General features: G+C 35.0%; 1 protein-coding gene across 3 annotated transcripts in view; it reads right to left on the bottom strand.

Annotated features, from left to right (window-relative positions):
• Positions 1 to 19960, bottom strand: part of ARHGEF12 (Rho guanine nucleotide exchange factor 12) — a 124913-nt gene that overhangs the window by 80992 nt on the left and 23961 nt on the right. For all 3 annotated transcript variants that reach the window (XM_090266137.1, XM_090266138.1, XM_090266136.1), the window contains 10 exons: positions 12824 to 12898; positions 9777 to 9869; positions 8162 to 8272; positions 7783 to 7881; positions 3464 to 3506; positions 3083 to 3188; positions 2547 to 2684; positions 2059 to 2091; positions 1690 to 1804; positions 739 to 844 (listed from right to left, as the gene is read on the bottom strand). In XM_090266137.1, coding sequence (XP_090122263.1) covers positions 739 to 844; positions 1690 to 1804; positions 2059 to 2091; positions 2547 to 2684; positions 3083 to 3188; positions 3464 to 3506; positions 7783 to 7881; positions 8162 to 8272; positions 9777 to 9869; positions 12824 to 12898 — 919 coding nt within the window. The remainder of the gene's footprint in view (positions 1 to 738; positions 845 to 1689; positions 1805 to 2058; positions 2092 to 2546; positions 2685 to 3082; positions 3189 to 3463; positions 3507 to 7782; positions 7882 to 8161; positions 8273 to 9776; positions 9870 to 12823; positions 12899 to 19960) is intronic.

The following is a 19960-nucleotide window of genomic DNA, read 5'->3' as shown; positions in this document are numbered from 1 at the left end:
ATTCTTCTGTATCCCTTGGAACTCATGGTCAGCATATCTGAAATGTTCCATCTCCTCAAATTTTCTAAAAATTTCCTTCATCTTCTCAGTGTTTCTCAACAAAGGTACTAATGGTATTTGAATGAGAATTCCTCATTCTGTAGGACACTGAGTATCACTATATCACAGTACCATCCCCACTCCAACCATGCCAATATATTCAAACGTGATCCTGCCTAAGTTATGGACCACGACATTAACTAGCTTCCTCCCCACAGCACCATTATCCCTGTTTCTCCTGCAGCCCTCTTTAGTGGGCTGATCTCTCTCCATTAGATCCGAGGGTAGAGAGATCAGAAAATAAAGCACAATGAAGAGATGAAAAATTGTGGAATTATGGAAAAAGTAATATATTTATAAAGAGATTATATAAGTACGGTAGAAAGATCAGTGCCCATATATATATTTTTAAATTTAGCAATCAGAACCTGAATACAAACAGAATTAGAACAGGTAAATAAATTATACTATGGATAACTGAAGGAATGCTCTACTGCCATTAAAGATGTTTATAACAATTATATAACCACATGGGGGAATTTAGTTCAGATATAACACTGAATGGAAGCAAGGCACACTGGAAATTCAGTGGGATCACGTCAAGAACATCTTTCTCCAAAGATTCATTTTAGCTAAATAAGCCTCTGATAAAAGGTGGTATGGAATGGTAGGAATGCAGCATTTCGAACTTCAACATACTTGCACTGTTGTCATGACGGCTTGGCCTCCTTGGGGGTCCCAGGATGCTGGAGAATCCTCTTCGCTTCCCTTTCTCTTCGCCTTCCCTATCTTTCTTCATACTTTGCTAGAGTCATGGTACAATCAAAGAGATAAGAGATGCATAACAGAGTAGATTTCTTTTGTTGCTTTCAAACACAGAAATTCAATTTCAATTATCATTTAAAAAATATTGGTTAAATGTAAATGAAAGACACACACACAATACTCCTTAGAAACTAACACACAGTACTTACTGTGTACACATCAAACCTAGACATCTGGGGGGAGGGAGAAGAGGGTATAGTGTGGATAAATGGCAATCAAAGATGGCTTGACTTGACTTGGGGTGGTGAACACACAGTACAATATATAGATGATGTATTATAGAATTGCATACCTGAAACCTACATAATTTTATTAATGTCACCCCAATAAATTCAATTTAAAAACTTAAGATATTTTAAAAATGTTTTAGAGCTGATAATTTTGGAAAATAAAAAGGTAGTTTCATAACAACATTTACTGGGAACTTGTTCTAAACGATTCATTTACCCCGTGAACAAATATTTACTAAGCTCATATAAGGTGAAGGCACTATGCTAAACACTGGGGTTACAATGATGAATGTGCTCCCTGCCCTCATAGAGCTTTACAGCCTAACAAAAATTAAACAAGAACAGATAATTACAAACTATAACAGGTACCACATAACAGAGTTGGGGATGGCACTCTATGTAAATAGCTATTTTCACATTTCATATTGTCTAGTAATTAGTTCAAATGTCTGGATTTCTCACTAGATTTTGAGTTGCTTGACAACAGGGGCCATATCATACCTATTAAGCATGCCAACTGCTTATTTGCTGAGGAAGTAAATACTAAGAAAGCAAGCACAGAAACCTAAACCCATTGTCATTCTTCCAATCTTACTTTGATTTTTGGAAGGAATCCAATCCGACCCCGCTTATGCTCCAAATTTCGAGGTTCTTTCACTTTTACTCCCAAATGCTTCATGTACATGAAAATAACATACTGCATTGTTGAACTGGAGGAGAATGGATTAGGTAAAATAAGACTTCTGAGAAAGGAAGGTGGGTAAAATAAAGATAGCAAATTACTTCAAAAACCTCAATGATAGAATTCTTAGAATTCATTCAAGACACTACATTAGTCAAATAAAATACAGGCCACCAGAGGGAGATAGTCTACATTTTTTAAATTAAAAGAAAAAACATAATTTAGGACTCGCAAAAGAGAGTTTCTTTTTCTTAGAATTCTAGGAAAAAATAGTTATATTACCTCTTATCTTCTTCTATAGCCTGAGCAGTCATCCTAAAAATAAAACATTTAAAAACGAAATATTAAAGTTTAATAAGAGTTGTTTATTAAACTCAGATACCTGAAACAACAGAACAGAGCCAAATGCTTTGGAAGCCACCCTAAATCTCTGTCACATAGAACATAATTGGAAAAAACTCTAACCCCCAAAGGAACTATATGTTTTTCTTGTTTTATAGCAAGAACTATTTCCAAAACCTAAAAATTGAAATCAAAATAACTATTCAACCTGTTTTTGGTCAGTTAGAAATTTTGTACTTATTCATTTTGCTAATATCCAGAAAAAGAAACTCAAGAACTTTATTTAAAGTAAAATATCAGCAAAAATAAAGTTTCTGTTTTTCAAATATTACGACAAAATAAATAGCTCCACATATGTAACCTGACACTCTTTCTAAATTTGTTCAGAGTATACTTTCAGCATTTCTACATATACTTCTATTACTTACAACACTTCTTCAATTTTGGCAACAATCTGTTCTGCACATGCTCGTTCCTTCTCCAACGTTAGCCGGTCCTTGTCTCGCTCTAAATCAAGTTTAGTCAGTTCGCTTTCAGCCAAGGTCAGTCCCATGCTCCGTTTCTGCCTAAAGGGAATAGAAGGCATTTCTTGAGGTAGTCTAAAGAAAAAGTATGTCCATCAGCAAAGCTTCCATAGCTACAAGTTTCTAGCAACTGGAAAAATGTCAGTTTTTTATTTCAGAATACCATGTCATCTAGGATACCAGAGGGAAAAAATTCTAGAGGCAATCACATAACAGAACACATATAGTATAGGCAAAGTACTGAGCTCAAATGTTGAAATCATATGGAATGGGAACTATGAACTCTCTACCTTTCCAACACTTTGACTCCAGATGTTCATTATGTTTTAATACGTGATAAAGACCATATACTAAGCCAAGGATTTAAGTTGTAACCCTTCCTACCTAAAAAGGAATGAATTAAGAATAACCAATCAGCTTATATCTATCACTAAGCGTACCGAAAATCTTCCAAGTGTCTCTGAATTTCTGGGTGGACTCTTTCTTGCATTGTTTGAATATAGTGGCGATGTAGATCCTCAGGAATAAGCTCGGGTCGTCTTTTTTCTGCAGAAGAAAAGGGAAAGAATTACTTGATCTAAAGTTATAGTCTGTGCATTATAACTAGCATTGATGCTATCTGGTGTAAACTTGTCTTGGAGCAAAACAAAGAGAAATTCTTCAATTTAATTCATGTATTTCATCTCAGAATTCAGATTTCATTTACCCTTAAATGCAGATGACCCACTAGTCACCACATGATACATAAAACCTTTAGAAATGAGCTAAGCTACATAACTATAAAGATGTAATTCTCCAGGATACTAGTGCTCCAAACTTACCTAGATCTACTGATATTTCATCAGGAACAGACACTCTCAGGTGCTAAAACAAAAATGCAAACAAAAAGTGAGACAGCACCAACGACTTTTCAAGATGTATGTATCTACCTGTATAAAGTAAAGAGAACTTGGACACCTATTTTTAAAAGCATAATCATGTATAAGCTCATTTATTGGAATCCACCCACCCAAATTTCATAGCTCTGGTGTGTTCTATTGCTTAAACTTGAAAATAAGCCCTTTTCCCAAGGATCATGCTATAAAGGAAATATCCACAGTATTTACTAGATGATTAAATGCTTCTGTGCCTTATTCCTATTACCTTTATCTTTCTACAGTGAATGAATATGGGCTTTGGCTTTCTAGGGTCATTGGTTAATATAATCAGTCACAGATCATTTGAATTAATATAGCTAAAACCTAAACTATGTGTATACATTATCACATGAAAAAGTTACTCATACATAACCGTAATTTTTATTTCCTGTATTTAAGATACTCCCACTCACTTTCCTATGTAAATTTAAAGAACAATAGTCACACTCCCAATGAGAAGGTATTGGATGTCAATGTTGAGGGTCTGGAGTCTTAAATCTCCAGTAACCATCTATAGTACTTATACTATTGAACTAAGTAAAGTGACTGTGTCATAACTTATTCACAGCTAGAATTTTCCCCTTAATAATTGCAGTTTCTGGTCCCACTACCACATAGCTGTGTTTTCCCGTCCATCAAATTGGGAAATGTCTTAAAAAGTAATTATTTTTTACATTTACAGGAAACATCTTAACATCTACATAGTTACTTTGTATTACTGTATATCTACTTCAGTCATATACTTCCAGAAGTTAAACAATTCCTTTAAAATCTGAAGTTTTATATTTGAAAATAAGTCACTGGTAAAAATGATATCTAATATTCGTTTGAAGAACAGGGAAATAGGTTTCAGAGTTTTTTCTTTAACTGAAGTTGCCATGCTGTAGCTCAAATCAAATTCCTAAAAGTATTTCTAGCACAGATGCAAAAATTAAATAAATATTCATTTCTTTATGTGGGTATTTTTATGAAATAAATATCACCTATGGCTTAAAAATAACTGGTAAATTATTCAAGGTTCTTACACTTTAATGTTAATAAACTTATAAACCAGTAGCAAAATATAAAGTTTTAACTCAGAATGGAGCTCTCTTAAAAAGTGTGAAACTCAAATACAATTCAATATGCTATTATTTCTTTGTGGGAGCAAATTATCTTAATAAATATATGTGTAATATTTTAAATAATGGCAGTAAAATCAGAATCTTAATTAATTAAAAAAATCTAATCCTGGAGGGGATGAAAGTGGGTATGATAATATAAAAAGAAAGTTCTAAGGAAATAAATTATGTAAGGCTGTATAAGTCAAATTAAGATGCTTATAGACTTTTAAAATAAAAGCAACTATTGCAAAAAAAGAAAAAAAAAATCAAAATCTGTGCAACCCAAATCAATCAACACTGTACACAAAGTGACACTAAAATAATAGAAATGTGGTGCTAAAAAGAATTTTGTAATTATGCTATGACTTAAATCTTTTTTAATGAGAAAATGGATTATAAATGTACAGAATACTGTTTAAAATTTTTTCACAAAATAATCAGTATTTCTACCAATCTAGTGAAATGAAGTTTTAAAGAAATCTGTAATCTTTAGCCAACATTGTATGCTGCTAAAGATACTGACAACACTTTTTATATGTATTTTAGATGAATTTTGATAATTTCTACATGGGTAAAATAAAATTGAAAATTTGTGCAGTAAGTGTCATTATGTTTAATCTGACCACATTTTTTCTATACTTATTTTGATATTTACTTGTGCCAACTGCTCCCTGCTTACAAAGTAAATTATTTAGACAGAGACAAAAATTGTTGCTGACAAATTTGTGTTCACTGCTACTTAACATTTGGTGCACCAGGAACTCCAAATTGATTTTTGATTAAAATGAATTTTTCCAGAAGCATGAAACTGACCAACTGGTTTCCAATTCTCAAGTACTGTTTCATTTATTATTTATGAAAAGTGATTCTGCCAGATTTTTCTTCCTTTTGCATTTAGATACCATTTGCTGATCTTTCATTAGTGTATAAACACTGTAGGTATTTTTGAGATTTCATCATTTCATGTCCTAAATAGTCTGGGAAGTGTCTGGCTAGAAACTTCTAAGAAAAAACTCCTGCACGGACTAAGATATTTTTATTGTAGTTGACATTTGCTGTACTTATGATTTCCAGTCCATCATATTTTAATTGTAAGGTTTAAAAATGAACACTTATATTATGCATACTGAGCAAAAGGCCAAGTCCTAGGATCTAGGGTAACTTTGTCAGTTGCTCCAAATATCAATGTATGGATCAATTCTGTCCGCAATAAAACACTCGTTCCATAATGATATTGTTTTATACATAAATTTTTGTTTTCATGCATTTTCTTAGCAAAATAAAATGTGGTAAGCACCTATGTCATTACCCTCCAGTAAATAAATAAATAAATCTAAGTGACTACTCTATGCCAGGATATTTTCCCCCTAATCCTCACCTGAGGGAAAGGGGCAGACAAAGAGAAACATGATGTGAGAGAGGAACATTAATTGGTTGTCTTCCATACATGCATTGATGAGGGATCAAACCGCAACCTAGGTATGTACCCTAACCAGGAATTAAATCCACAACCTTTTGTTGTGCAGTACAATGCTCCAACCAACTGAGCCACACCATCCAGTGACCAGGATTTATTAATAAAATATCTGCCCTGATGAAGCTTACAGTCAGGGCAGAGTAGGAATACAAACAAATAAATTAATAAAATATAAGTTCTATGGACAAAAATAACAACAAAGATAACAAAGTGAAGGGGATTAAATTTTAAATAGGTTGGTGACGGAGGACCTCAATGAGAAGGTGATAATTTTCAACAGTATGTAGGCAACTTTGTAAAGGAATACAAAGAAAATGGGGAGCCAAAATGTGTTTTTGTGTGTTCATCTGCTTTAAGGTAGCAGAACTAACAAAATAATGTAAATGATCCAGCAAAAAACAAAAAACTGATAATGCAGGATAAAAGGGGATACAGCTTAAATAACCTCTATGAGTAAGTATAAAGAGATAAAATACACATGGTATGATGAAAGTACGTGATGTATCTTAAGAAGTTCTCTTCTGTATACTATTATATTTTAAATTTCTCAAAGAAACACCAGGTCATCAGCTGACAAAAGATAAGAAAAAAAGTGATAGAAGTTTTAGGAGAATGAAGGTATGAAACAGTCATCTAAGAGAACTGCAAATATGAAAGAACTAGGGACAAGCAGTACAATTATCCAGGAAGCATTAAGGGCTAACTTGTATTTACACTATAGTAAGGCTTATAATAAAACTCTTAGTTTAAAAACCTATTAAGATTTCAATTGGTAAAATAAAACACTTTGATCACTTACTATTATTTGTGTGAATAAGATCTTTTCCAACACTTTTTAGTTAAACTTGTACCTACAAACTTCAAAAAGGTCAACCAGAGTTCAATTATGCAAGTACTATCATTTGGATCTTAATATATAAATGTGTATCATTTGTGGTCTCTTTTTACTCACTCATCATAACCATAAACATGTCGTCGTCGGCAGCCGTCCGTCTCGAGAGACGATGGCGTAGCTTCCCAAGAGTCTATCTGCACCGCCGAGAATGGTTGTGCAGTCCGACTCGGGAGTGACACGGTATCTGTCTCCTCCCGTGTTGAATCGACATCTTGCGATGACGCTGAAGCTACAGAGCCTGGGCAGGGTGATATGGAGGGTCTGCTGTTGCCCATGCAGCAGACCCCCCCTCCTCTCTTCGCAGCTGAAGGGTCCAAGGGAAAGACGGAGTCAATACAGCTTGGCTTCAGGTGAGCCGCAGGAGTTGCCGGTGTTGACTACAACGTCAAACCGCCTTAGGGACTCCGGCTCCGGATTTTCTGTCGGGGTTTACTCCCTTAGCCTTTCCCCTGAAGAGGTATGCCGCAAGGCAGCGGAGGTTTTTGGAGTCAGAGTTTTCCTTCTCTGCATAAACATGTATAAACCCAGATATACATATATATCTCCTAAAACCTACTGTGACAATTCATATGCCTACAACTAACTTAAATGATATACAGTAACAGTCAAGAGTAACTTCTAATTGCCATATAATACAGATGTCACGAAGCATAATAAAGTCCAAAAACACAGGAGGGAAAACTGGAAGTAGGCGGCCAATAATTCAATGTACTAGAACAAAGAGTTTAATGTTAACTTGGTAACTTACTGCAGATCGATCCAGGAAGAACTGATGAAACTCAAGGAAGACACGACGAGTCTCCTTGGAATTGGTCTGTTTATAAAGGTCTGAATAGAGATAACAAAGCTGTAGTAAAGAGGAAAATGGGAAAGACAAAGTGAGAAATTTTGAAAAATGTAATCTGTTAAGTTCTCATAGAGTATGAATGTTTGAAACAGGTAAGTCACCATTAATAATCTAGTTACTACCATATAATGAAGTGTTTTAAAAAATAACATTAAATATCTTTCATGTCTATCCTTATATGATTAGAAAACTGAAAGAAGTACATCTTGCGTAAGTGAGAAGTTTTATGGTTTATGAATCAATGTAAAAACTCTGAATGACTGATTGTAAAATATATTACCAATGTTGCAGGGTCAAACTGTGAAACTACATGGTGTAAAAAAACAGCCAAGTGAGCAGGGCGAGATTTTAGCAGTTCAATGCTCTGGAAACAGCTGCACTGCCCATTGACCTAGAAAAAGAAATAATTATACATCAGTAACTCCAACACAAATGCTCAACTAAAGAGAAGTATCAAAATTTTACTTTGCTCTACCCTAAAATACTCAAGATTTTAAATATTTCACTAGAATGTATTAGCAACACAGGCTATGGAATCTCTTCTTCTGAAATGAATAAACTCTTGGAAATAGATTGGAAGAAAGATCATCCTGGGAGAATGAAAGTTTAGAAGATGATTATCAAGGAGCTGAGATAGCTACAAGTCAGTATGCAAAAAACTGTCTAACAACACTTCTAAAATGTAATGAAAGGCTTTTTGCCTAATAATGAAATAGCTGTTTTCCTGTTCTTATTGGCTAATCGTAGAAATGGTGATAGAAAATGGAAATGTATGACTTTAAGTAAGACACCGCCTAGGTTACTTGTATATTCCCTAACTACATTGAAAACAGAAAACAGTAATAGTTAAAATAGAGGTAACTAGAATCACAATTTTCATATAATTTTTTACATTTACATAAAGTGAGACTAAAGTTGATCTAAAACAAGACCAATTCTACACTATCTCTGACAGAAAACACAAGAGGTAACACTTCTTAATTCTAAAAGTCCACCTCTACCCAACTATCAAAACCAAACAAAAAAATTACCAAAAAAGAAAAAAAAAATACACACTAATATCCCCCATAAACACGCACACACAAGTCCTCAGCAAAATAACTGCAAACTGAATCTAGCCATATGTAAAAAGAAAAATACATTATGACCAGTGTATCCGAGGAATGTAAAGCTGACTCAACATGCTAATACCAATCCATGTATTTTACCGTATTAGGAGACAGTTAAAATCATCTCACTCATTCAATAAAATTCAGTATTCATTCATGGTTTTTAAAAAAACCTAGCAAACTAGGAGTAGAAGGAAACTTCCTTAACCTATAACACAAAGTATCTACAAAAAACCTACAGCTAATTTTAAGATGAAAGACTAATCTTTCTTCCTAAGATCAGTAATAAAGCAAAGATGTCTCACCACTCAAATTCAACATCATACTGGAAGTCCTAATCAGTGCAATAAATAAAAGACAAACAGATTGAAACAAAAAGAAATTGTCTCCAGTAATATACAACATGGTTATCTATACAGAAAATCCCAAAAAGTTATTTTAAAAAGCTCCTATAAGTACCAAAGGCAAGAATCAAGCCAATCATATTCCTATATACTATCAATAAACTGGAATTTGAAATTAAAAAAACTTTATAATCATACCTTCTTCTCCCCAAATGAAGTGCTCAGGTGTAATTAATGAATTCTTATCAGTTTTAAAAGCAAAGTCATTTCTATTGATTGAAGCTAAAATAAGCAACTCACTCATGCAACTAACCAATTAATCTTAGTTCTGAAATGTAGCTTCAAATTCTTAATAATCTAATGTCAGTCTCTCAAAGTGTTCATTTTTACAACAATCAAAAATCTCAGAAAACTAATGGGTTTTTAGAAAAAATATCATCACCTGTTCATGTTCAGTACCAAAGTCATCATCCTCTGCTCCAATAATATGAGGTGCTATATGGGTTGAGGGACTCCCGATAAGTGATTGATTGTCCTGGTAATATGCAGAGAAAAGAAACAGAAAAATTACCTAGTAATCAAATTCAGAGACAGGATAAAGCCAAACCATCAAAAGATGTGGTTTGCTAAACAGGAGGTATTTCTTTTTGTTTATTTTCTTTACATACTTTATTTTCAAAGACGTGGTTCCCAAATTTTCAAGGCCATGAACCACTGTAGCAAAGAAAACTACAATAGTTCTGATTTTTTTCTCATGGGAGAAATAATATTTCCCCTGGAAATAATAAATATTCTTTGCTCACTATAGCCTTGGTTAACTGATTCTAGTCACTCTCTGTATACTTCATTTATTATTTCATACAAATCTAAACCTTGTTATAGAAAGAAAAAAATTAGTTTATATAAATTGTTAACATTTTAAAAAGTGAGTGAAGACAACAGGACAAGGAAAAAGAAGAGTAGAAATAAGACAAAAGTTAACAGAAGTTAATACAAAGATTTCTATTAATGTCACATATTGAAAGCTGTCACTAAACCCTATTTTTCATTTTTAATTCCTTTTCATATGGTGCATAATGCAGGATTTTTCAACCCGGGCATTGTCGATGTTTTGGGCCAGGTAATTCTTTGTTGTGGAGATATTCTGTGCATTGTAAGGCATTTAGCAGCACCCTTGTCCTCTACCCACTCACTAGATAACATTAACAGCCTCCCAGTCATGACAATCAAACATATTTCCAGACATTGCCAAATGTCCCCAGGGACAAAAATCACACCTGGTTAAAAATCACTGGCATAATGCAAAATAAAATTTAAAACAACTTCTATAGAAACAAAAATTACAAAAATTACAAAAATAAAACTATAGATCTCATTCCATGCAATAGATCATCCATTTGTCAACTGACAGTAAAATTTAGCACCAAAAAGGCAGTGAAGAGATGTTAATATATAATGTAAAAAATATGGGATGTTTGAAGACCACAAATACTAAAATCAAAGACTACAGAGCATTAGGAGAAATAAATATTTTGGAGGAAATAGAAAAGAGTGAGTTTGGCTTAAATCTTGCAGAAGTTGAACATGTAAGCTCTATCTGTAGCTGAGCAAAGAAAGTGAGGCTATAATCATTTGGGAGTCATCTGCAAAGCAGTTATGGTTAAAACTATGAAATGGATCCAACAGGTTATAAATTAAGTAAATAATGTGTAAATGTTGTTTTTCCTCCTTACGTGTTATCTCAACACTATGCAAGTGCATCCCCTAAACTTGATTCAGCATTTTTTACTACTTTTCTTTTCAGAAACATATCGTCGGCAGCCGTCCGTCTCAAGAGACGATGGTGTAGCTTCTTAAGAGTCTATCTGCACCGCCGAGAATGGCTGTGCAGTCCGACTCGGGAGTGACACGGTATCTGTCTCCTCCCGTGTTGAATCGACATCTTGCGATGACGCTGGAGTGTCCTCTCCAGTGAAGCTGAAGCTACAGAGCCTGGGCAGGGTGATATGGAGGGTCTGCTGTTGCCCATGCAGCAGACCCCCCCTCTCTTCGCAGCTGAAGGATCCAAGGGAAAGACGGAGTCAATACAGCTTGGCTTCAGGTGCGCCGCAGGAGTTGCCGGTGTTGACTACAACGTCAAACCGCCTTAGGGACTCCGGCTCCGGATTTTCTGTCGGGGTTTACTCCCTTAGCCTTTCCCCCGAAGAGGTATGCCGCAAGGCAGCGGAGGTTTTTTGGAGTCAGAGTTTTCCTTCTCTGTCAGAAACATATATATATTTATTTTTATTATGTATTTTCCCATTACCATTTATCCCCCTTATACCCTCCTTCCACCTTTACCTACCCTGCAATCATCACACTGCTGTCCGTGTCTGTGAGATTTTCCTTTTTTGCTCAATCCTGCCATTCCCCATTCTCCACCCCAGAGCTGTCAGCCTATTCTCTATCTATTAGTCTGTCTCTATGCTTTTGAGTTCAGTTTGTTCATTAGATTCCACATATGAATGAAATCATATGGTATTTGTCTTTCTCTGACTGGCTTATTTCACTTAGCAAAATGTTCTCCAGGTCCATTCATGCTGTTGCAAAGGGTAAAATTTTATTCTTTACAGTAAAATAGTATTTCATTGTGAAAAAACTACTTGTTTTTAAAACCCAAGGCTTTAATAATTTAAGGCAAAAATCAGGTGAAACCACAGAAATGTGTATAGAGTAGTAGACAACTTGATTTTATAGCTGATTTAATTTCTCTGATTTTTTAATATGTTGCTAATAATCAATGCATCACAATGTGATATTAAGTTTTTTACTATAAAACTTTATACAATTTTAATTAAACAAATAAAATCAAAATGCTAAAAGTGTATTTCCACTTCTAGGTATATGCCCAAAGGAATTCAAAGAACTTGAACAATATTTGTACAGACACATTCATAGTAGCATTATTCACAATACCCAAAAGATGGAACCAACTCGCGTCTTCAATGACAAATGAATGGATAACAAAATGTGGTACATACATATGGTGGATTATTATTCAGCCTTAAAAAGGAGAAAAATTCTGACACATACTACAACATGGATGAACCTTGAAGGCTGGTCAACAAAAGGACAAATATTATGTGGTTCTACCTATATGAGGTTTCTAGGATAGTCAAATTCAGAGACAGACGGTAGAATGCTGGTTGCCATAGGCTCGAGGGAGAAGATAATCTGGAGTTACTACTTAATGGGTACCAAGTCTTAGTTGTTGAAAGATGAAAAACTTTTAGAAATGAATGCTGCAGTGGCTGCACAACAGGAGTGTAACAATGCCAATGAACTGCCTACTGAAAAAAAATTAAGTGGTAAATTCTATGTTATGTATATTTTATTTTAAGTTCCTTGAAAGTTTAAGCTTGTTCTCAAAAAATATATAAATACAAATAGCAGATATGTCTGTCACTTTAAATAAGGAAAACACTATCACTTCATAGATTTCATACTCACAGTGTCCTGAATTATTTCATTTTTCTCTGGGTTTTCCTCTAGATAAATCTGCTCTTTCAGGGTACTCTTAGGACTCTAATTAAAAAAAAAAAAAAAAAGAAAGAAAGAAAGAAAAAGAAAGATATTTAGTTCATTTCAACAGGCTCATCAAAAAAAAAAAAAAAAAAAAAAAACCAAAACAAAACAGAAAGTGTGAAAAAAATAACCCTCTGAATTTCATATATGTATTTGAGACTACTAAGTATCTTTCATATAATACCTCGCTCTGCTACATTTTTCCTGACTTTAGCAAATCACTTATTCTCTCAGCTTTTATTTGATAAAACAATAGAATAATTTAACTACAACTCTAGGCCTGAGAGCATATTTCTATGAACTAACTGTATCTAGATATTACATATTTCAAACTCATTATGTCAAATCAATCTCTATCTTTACCCATCTCCTCTAATTCCCTCTGTCCCAAACTATTCTTTTTATCCAAGTTAAAAATATTTTGGACTATTTATATGAATGAAATTAGGCTTCTGTCTATTTTGCTGTTACTACCTCATGTGAAACTGATGTAAGAAATTTTTATAAAATTTACATGGCTATGTTTGCAATGACCTAATATAAAACATAAACTATATGATATGCAGAACTTCAATTTGGGGGGATGAGGAATACCCTAAAGCAATGGGAGTCATTCTTCAGAGGAGCTGAAAATGAGGCACAAGAGATTTTTGTGTGAATGTCAATAGGAAAGATACATGCTATCTATACATATACCAGAATACCATGATATAAAGGAAACAGTAAAGCTACCAAAGCTACCGGGGAGTCATGTCAAAAGAATACAGAAGGCAATTTGAGGAGAGTCCACAGGCAAAAAAAAGGAACGATTTAAGCATCAAAAAGAAAATGATGCAATGGACTAAAACATAGTAAGCAAGTACGTTAAAATCTTTGAATTCAAAATATCATACACATGCATGAGTATAAATACACATCCCTACATTGGTGACCTTTGGCATTTGTCAGAGTACCAACTCTTCTGAAAACAGATAAAGGAAAAAAAATCAGCCACTTATCCCACATTCCCTGTATAAGCTATATTATATGGTAATCTACTTGGAATAAGGAAAAACTATTTTTTGCAAAATAATTCCACCTACTATATACAGAAGAAATGACAAAACTATAATATCATCACTTTGAAACAACTAATTAAATCATGGATGCAGGCATTCTGACCATCAATGGCAGGTAAAAACATGAGATAAAAGCTTAATAGAGAACTTCATAATGAAAAAATCATGCTGACATTATCTGAACACCTTAAACAAACTTAAAGTAACACACACACACAAAAACCCAGATATTCACTACCTGATATGCTGTAATAGAAGGTGCACAATACCACCATGAATTGTTCTTGACAAACAACTCTCAAACATTAATCTAATCAAGAATCGATTTCACTATCAGTTTTCAGAAAATACAATTACTGTACATAGGATCCAGTTTAACAAAAATGGCAATAAAGAAAAGAGGGAGTTATTATAAATTAAGAGCCATAACAACCAAAGGTTGATAAATAAAGCAACTGCAAGAAGATCATTATAAGACAATTAGGGTAATCAAACTGTACATTAAGAAATGGAATACAGACTTCTGGCCAAGATGGAGGCCTATACAAACATACTGCACCTCTGTCCACAACTCTAAGAAGGAATACAACTATCTCAAAACTAGAGACAATCAGAAGTTCCAGAAAATCTAGCTGCATGGAAGTCCAACAAACAAAGATATAAAGAAAAAATACTCATCCAGACAGGTAACAGGGGCAGAGCTGGGGTGGACGGGACACAGTGTAGTGCCAGCGGTGGCAGCAGCAGGCCGGTGAAAAACGAGGTAACATTAAAATAAGTAAGGAGGGACACCTGGAGAGCACTCCCAGCACCAGACCAGACCACATGGCTCACAGTTCCAATGCCAGAGGAAATAAAGTCTCATTGCTTCTGACTGTGAAAACCAGTGGCAATCGGGGCAGAGAAAGAAACTGCCCATCTCTCAGCAGAGGCTGTTTGTTTAAAAGGCCCCCACGGTCCTAAAACGTCCGCAAACCCATCCACTCTGGGAACCACAACCAGGGCAACAGTCAGAGAGGTGCCAGTCCCATACAGGAAGGAGAAGTGCCTGAAAAGGGGGTGAGAGCTGAGCAAGCGGCCTTGTTCCCTCTCAGTCCCCTGCCCCACATACGGACCTACAACATGGTGAAACGGGTTGCCCTCTACTGACTAATACCTAAGGCTCCACTGCTTACAACACGACATATTCAACAGCTCTACCTAAGACCTGAGGCAAACACAGGAGCCTGTCAAGTTAAGGAGACAGAGAAGTATGGCCCAAAAGAGGAAACAGATCAAGGTTCCAGTGGGAGAGCTAAGTGACAAGGAGATAGCCAACCTAACAGATGTAGAGTTCAAAACACCGGTGATAAAGATGCTCACAGGCTTGACAGATATGTTTGAGTATGGCAAAAGCACAGAAGAAGTGAAGGTGAGTGAAATGAAGGAAAATCCACATGAAACCAATGATGAAGGGAAGGAAACTGGGATTTAAATTAATAATTTGGAACATAAGAAATAAACAATCAGTACAGAATAAGGAAACAAAAATTGAAAAAATATTGAAAAAAAAACAAGGGACAATTTTAAACATGCCAACATCCTAATCATAGAAGTGCCAGAAGAAGAGGAAGAGCATGAAGGAAAACTTCCCAAATTTCATGAAGGAAATACACATACAAGTCAGGAAGCACAGAGTCCCAAACAAGCTAGATCCAAAGAGGACCACACACCAAGACACATCATAATTAAAATGCCAAAGGTGAAAGATAAAGAGAGAACCTTAAAAGCAGCAAGACAAAAGAAGAGAGTTACATACAAAGGGGTGCCTATAAGACTAACAGCTGATTTCTCAAAACTTTGCAGGCAAGTAGGGACTGGCAAGAAGTATTCAAAGTGATGAAAAGCAAGGACCTACAACCTAGATTACTCTATACAGCAAAGCTATCATTTAGAATGGAAGGGCAGATAAGTGCTTCCCAGACCAAGGTGAAGCTGAAGGAGTTCATCATCACCAAGCCATTATTACATGAAATGTTAAAGGGACTTATTTAAGAAAAAGATCAAAACTATAAACATTAAAATGATAACAAACTTAACAACTATCAACAACTGCATATAAAAAATAAAAACAGAAACAAACTAAGCAACCAGAACAGGAACAAAATCATGCAGCCACTATGGAAAACAGTATGGAATTACCTCAAAAGATTAAAAATGGAACTGCCTTTTGAACCAGCGACTCCACTACTAGGATTATACCCGAAGAATCTTAAAACACCAATTCAAAAGAACTTATGCACCCCTATGTTCATTGCAGCACTGTTTACAATAGCTAAGTGCTGGAAACAACCTAAATGCCGATCTGTAGATGAGTGGATCAAAAAACTGTGGTACATCTACACAATGGAATACTATGTAGCAGACAGAAAGAAGGAACTCCTGCCATTTGCAACAACATGGATGGAACTAGAGAGAATTATGCTTAGTGAAATAAGCCAGGCAAAGAAAGCAAAATACCATATGATCTCACCTAATACAGGAAACTAAAGAACAACACAAACAAAAGAACTAAATAGAACAAAGAGCAGAATAGCAGTCCATAGGGGGGAGGGGGGAGGGAGAGAAGGGGGATAAGTAAGGGAAGGGTTTAGTCAAAGAACATGTATAAATGACTCATGGACATGGACAACGGGAAGGGATATGATTGCGGGAGAGTGGGAGAGGGGGTGGGTTGCGTGGGGGAGAGAAATTGGGAGAAAAGGGGACAACTGTAATTGAAAAACCAAAAAAAAAAAATTCATAGGTATGAGGATCATTTGGAAGGTTATCAGCTGGGAGGGGTAAGGGGGAGAAATGGGGAAATGGTGCAGGGATGAAGAAGCATAATTGATAGGTACAAAACAGACAGAGGATGTTAGAACAGTATAGAAAAAGGTGAAGCCAAAGAATTTACATGCACGACCCATGGACATGAACTAAGCAGGGTGGGAGGGGGGACTGCTGGAGGCACTGGGAGGAGAGGAGCAAAGGAAAAAAAACTGGGACAACTGTAACAGCATAATCAATAAAATACACTAAAAAAAGAAAACATTAATTCTAAAGATTTGATAATAGTAATATAGCTAAAATTTTAAATCTTTTCTCTTAAAAGATGTGTATTAGTGAAATAATGTCTTGGATTTTACTTTAAAATAATCCAGTACATTTGGAGAGTGAAGAACTGGGGTAAGAGACAAGTTTGAGCACTTGTTCATGATTGCTGAGGCTGGGTGGGAAGATCATTATGCTAGTCTCTACTTTTCAATAGGTTTAAAGTTTTTCCAAAAAAAATTTTTATTATCAGTTACAAATTAAAAATCACAGAGGCAGTTTCTCTGAAATTTAGATAATTATTGTGATCAAGTAGCTTCTCTTGTGAGAACTGGGTATATGGGTATTCTTTAAAATCATCTTTAGGTGAATAAAAGCAGGGAGTTTTACAATGATAATGATATAACAAACACCACAAGGAGATTTTTTATAAAATGAGCAGAAATGGAAAAAAATTAAAAGCATTGATTTAAAAGATAAAAACACTGATTGGCTCCTACAATCTTAATACAGTTAAACTGAAACAAACATAGAAACCCATTAGCTAAAAGTAGCACATCTTAGCTCAAACAGACATGTGTAGAAATTAAGCGAATTATGTGTTCAGTAAATATCCTAGTCTATACTGTATCATCCCTCACCTGGATTTGACAATACTCATTTATTTATTTGGTCTCAGTTTCCTCATTTATAAAATGGTGATATTGCTTCTAGGAAATTATTATGAGAGCTAAAAAGAGTATCTGTAAAGTATTAGGTACAACTGCTGGCACAAAAGCAGGTATTCAATAAATGATAACTATGTATTAGCCATTCAGCGCATGTAAGCTCCTGTTCAGCCAAGCCGTCTTCTTTTCTCACAGATCTTCCCGTCTCTACTCCACTTCGTTTTCCATACTAACATGTTGCTGACTGTACCTCTCTTGAATACAAGACAAAGCCCAAACTCTTTAACCATTAATTTTGCTGTTCACTCAAGTACTTTAACACTTATTACATGTCAAGCAGTCTTAACTCACTGGAATGACTGTTTCTACACATCCCAATTCACTCTATTTTATAAAGTTATATATCTAAGCCACAGATTTTATTTTAACAATTCTCTAAATACAAGATAAAATTCAAATTTTTCTTTCTTATCATTTGTTCTAAATTTCTACAATCTGCCAGGCTTTGGAAACATAAAGGTAAGCAAGATGACCCCTGAGCTCTAAGAAACTTTCCATCTAATGGTAAAAATAAGTCATGAAAGCAGAAAGAAACAGCACTAAAATGAAAAGACTATGAGAAGGATTCCCTAAAGCAATACTGCTAGAACAAGCTGAAGCCCTGAACTCGACTATTTCTAAAATAAACTATAGCCATTTCCTCCATAACTCTAATATACCAGTAAAAATTTTACTGCTTTCCTAAAATGTTATGCATTTTCATACAAAAGCACCTTTGTTTATATTTAGAGTGCTGGTACGTGGCAGCCTAGGTAGAGGCAGATCACATATTACCTGGGTAAGTTTGGCAAGTTAGTTAGCTCCATTTGGCCTCGGTTTTTTTTTTCTAAAGTTATGATAACAACAGTACTATGTCATATGGCTGTTTTGAGACTTAACTAAGATAAGGAATGTAAAATATAACATATGGTATATGTATATCCAATAAATGTTATCTATTAATTTTTTTTCTTGAGTCACAACTGAATTTTTCATTAAAACCTTTAGCCTAACCAATCATAACACTCCTATCACTATCTTTCAAAAATAAATAAGTAAATCCTCATATTTTCTCTGAGGAACTGAGTCATTGGGCTTAAGCCTCAAAAGGTGGCTAGATGATGGCTTAAACCAGTAGCTTTCTAAATACACATACACACATACACACACACATTTTAACCACAGCCTTCAGAAAGAGAGAAACTTTACATTATTTATCAACATATATGGTGTGTCTCTGTGTATGTGAGTATACATATATACACATACACAAGGGGGACTCCCCCAAATCCCAGTATTTATAAAAAATTGTGTATTTATTCTTACATATTTAATCTTCAGTCACCTTCAAAGTATTCTCCACTTGATACACTACACCTACCAGACTTTTCCCACTGTTCAAAACAGTTTTTGACCTCATCGATTTTGATGCCTGTAAGTGCTTCTGATGTTTTTGTTTCACCTCTTCCAACATCAGCAAACTGTTTCCTTTTAAGCGCTTTTTTCATCCGGGGAAATGGAAAAAAGTCACTTGGGGCAAGATCGGGTGGATAGGGTGGGTAGAGCAAGGGGGTCATGATGTTTTTTTGGTCAAAACTACTGAATACTCAGCGTGGTGAGGGCGGGTGCACTCATAAATCATGAAGTGGGCAAACTCATTGAAAGAGTCCCCCAAAATAATTCACTGAAGCCAAATGCAGCCTATCACAACAAGCCAACTGGTACGCTGATACAGATGGGTTCCTAGAACACTCACCTAGTGGGAGAAGTCTGTACTACAAGGGGCCCACTCTCCAGAAGATAATTCCAGGTTTTATTTCAGTCCCCTCTTGTATACATACACACATATATACATGTGTATATAACAAAAGTCACATAACAAAAGTCACAAGAAGAAACACCACTTCTACATGTAAAGCACTCTTATTTCCTTTTTTTTTTTTTTTAATTGCTGGTCCCAAACACTTACATTGATTTCATGAACCACAGTTTTAAAAACACTGGTTTAGACCACCTTCCTCGTCACTTTTAAAAATGGTCATCTATTCTTAAGTCATTATTCCTATCACTGTATACTACTTACAAAATACTGCTGAGTAACATTTAAGTATTCATATGACTTTGAAGCCACATCATATTCAACTTAAAGTATTTTCTTTTAACAAATATTCTGAGTTCATCAAGAAAGTGTTATTAAACATGGGCTATTAACTGAAGTCTAAAAG

This window comes from Furipterus horrens, unplaced genomic scaffold (assembly GCF_987537825.1).
Source record: "Furipterus horrens unplaced genomic scaffold, mFurHor1.1.pri manual_scaffold_2, whole genome shotgun sequence".
NCBI lineage: Eukaryota > Metazoa > Chordata > Mammalia > Chiroptera > Furipteridae > Furipterus > Furipterus horrens.
Note: the sequence above shows the minus strand (reverse complement) of the source record. Positions and strands in the feature narration are given on the sequence as shown.